The 1908-nt window shown below is 41.4% G+C and overlaps 1 protein-coding gene across 1 annotated transcript; it reads left to right on the top strand.

The window, feature by feature from the left end:
* The first annotated feature begins 428 nt into the window (after positions 1-428).
* On the top strand, positions 429-1668 carry LOC306970297 (interleukin-1 beta-like). The gene is made up of 5 exons (XM_079566212.1): positions 429-511; positions 591-777; positions 858-1025; positions 1114-1253; positions 1342-1668. Exons 2-5 carry the CDS (start codon positions 603-605, stop codon positions 1558-1560), a joined length of 702 nt encoding a protein of 233 aa, XP_079422338.1. The 5' UTR covers positions 429-511; positions 591-602; the 3' UTR covers positions 1561-1668.
* Positions 1669-1908: the final 240 nt, after the last annotated feature.

Here is a 1908-nt window from a genome sequence, read left to right as displayed (position 1 = left end):
GAGTATTTAAAGCTGATGCTGGAGCCTCTTCAATGCATTTTCAGTGTAAAGTATCTGCATAAGTATAACATCATTTTACTAGAGTATGGTCAAAGTGAAAACTATGAAATACCAAATATTCTTATCTTAGTTTTCTGCATTGTTCACTCTGAATGTGAAAGAGCTGTAAATTCCACAAACAATAATACAAATTGCATCAACCTGGCAGAGTTTGGTATTTCATCACTGCCTCTGCTTTGGACAAGAAAGTCACTCTAAGGAAGAATGTATGAAGTGGTTATACTGTATAGATGACTTCATGACATGACAGGGTCCTCCCTGAAGCCAGTGTAGAAGTGTGAGAAAAAAAACAATATTTCATCATCACAGCTCGTCACAATGCTAGTTCTGAAAGCTGAAAGGGAAATTCCCTTCACAGCTATAAATACCAGATGAAAGTGCAGACGGAACAGTACTGACAGAGTAAAGCCACCGTTGGGACCTCGTCAATCTTATTTTCCAAAGAATCAAGGTAAATTTGCTTTCTTATTATTCTTTACATTCAGATGTGCAGTTTAGTATCAGATATAAAAGCTTTATTTTCCACACAGCAACCTGAAAAGATGGAGTCAGAAACGATGTGCCATGAGTGGAGCCCCAGTATACCAAAGGGACCGGACCTGGAGGTCACAGAGCACCCTCTGGCCTTGAGGCTGAAAAACAATGTGGCCCAATCTCTCCTGAGCCCAGACTTCAGAGATGAAAACCTGCTCAGCATCATGTTGGAAAGCATGGAAGGTTTGTCCGTCCTCTGTCACTGCGCAGCAGCTTCATCGCTTTCAGTGGTGACCTATTTTTGAATGGCATTGTTTTTACAGAGAGATTTGTACCAGAGCTGTTTTCAGAACCATCTCGGTTCATCAGAACATCACGACCAGAGAACCTCTGCAGTGTGACTGTGATTGACACCCGGCAGAGGAGCTTGGTCCAAAACGGTATGAAGCTGCATGCAGTCCTACTGCAGGGAGGCAACGACAGCCGCAAAGGTGACCACTCTCATTACTCTACAGTTATTTACACAAGGCTTTACATTTCCTTCTGTGTATTAAAACAATATTCTTTTTTTTATGAAAGTCCACTTGAACATGTGGACATATCTGCCCCCAGCAGCCAGTGCTGAGGCCAGACCTGTGGCCCTGAGCATCAAAGACACAGACTTATACCTGTCCTGCCACACAAAGGGACATGAGCTTCAGCCAGCCCTGCACTTGGAGGTATTTACTGTCATGTGTCATTAGAGGAACATTTTGCATGTAACTTACTATTGCTGGTTGTGACTCGCAATTTTTGCCTTTGTTTCAGAGAGTGACAAACAAAGAGTTGCTCCAAAACATCAGCACTAACAGCGGTTTGATGCGTTTTCTTTTCTACAAGCGCGACACAGGGACCCTGACCACGCTCCGGTCTGCTCGCTCCTCAGACTGGTACGTCAGCACCACCCTGGAGGAAAACGAGCCTCTTCAAATGTGTAAGGCGGATTCCCTTAACCACAAGAACTTCACCTTCCAACGCCACACTTAGACTCCTGCTCATTCTGTTCACTGAAGAGCTGCTGCTGCTCACACAGGGTTGTTATTGTATGTACTGAGTACAGAGTTCAATTTCATGGCTTTTGCCTCCATTTTAATACATGCATCTATTTATTTAACTTATGATTTTATTTGTATTTAAATTATTATTTTTTGTTTTGTTTAAGATATCCTAAATAAATAGAAAGTATGTCTCTGGTGAATGTGTGTGTATTGCTTTTTATTTATTTATTTTTACTTAAAGGGATATTTCAGCATTTTTGACATAGGGCCTCATTTCCTAGATATACAGAGTGTTGCTGATTTCTGGAGATATTTTTTTGTAATTCAAGCAGTTTTT

The sequence above is a fragment of the Gobius niger genome (genome assembly GCF_951799975.1).
Source record: "Gobius niger genome assembly, chromosome: 1".
Lineage (NCBI taxonomy): Eukaryota > Metazoa > Chordata > Actinopteri > Gobiiformes > Gobiidae > Gobius > Gobius niger.
The sequence above is the reverse complement of the archived record's forward strand: the minus strand, read 5'-3'. Positions and strand labels throughout refer to the sequence as shown.

Coding starts and splice junctions, on each gene's coding strand:
- LOC306970297 (XM_079566212.1), top strand. CDS start 603: ATGGAGTCAGAAACGATGTGCCATGAGTGGAGCCCCAGTATACCAAAG. Junction 778..857: donor CATGTTGGAAAGCATGGAAG/GTTTGTCCGTCC, acceptor TTGTTTTTACAG/AGAGATTTGTACCAGAGCTG. Junction 1,254..1,341: donor AGCCAGCCCTGCACTTGGAG/GTATTTACTGTC, acceptor CCTTTGTTTCAG/AGAGTGACAAACAAAGAGTT.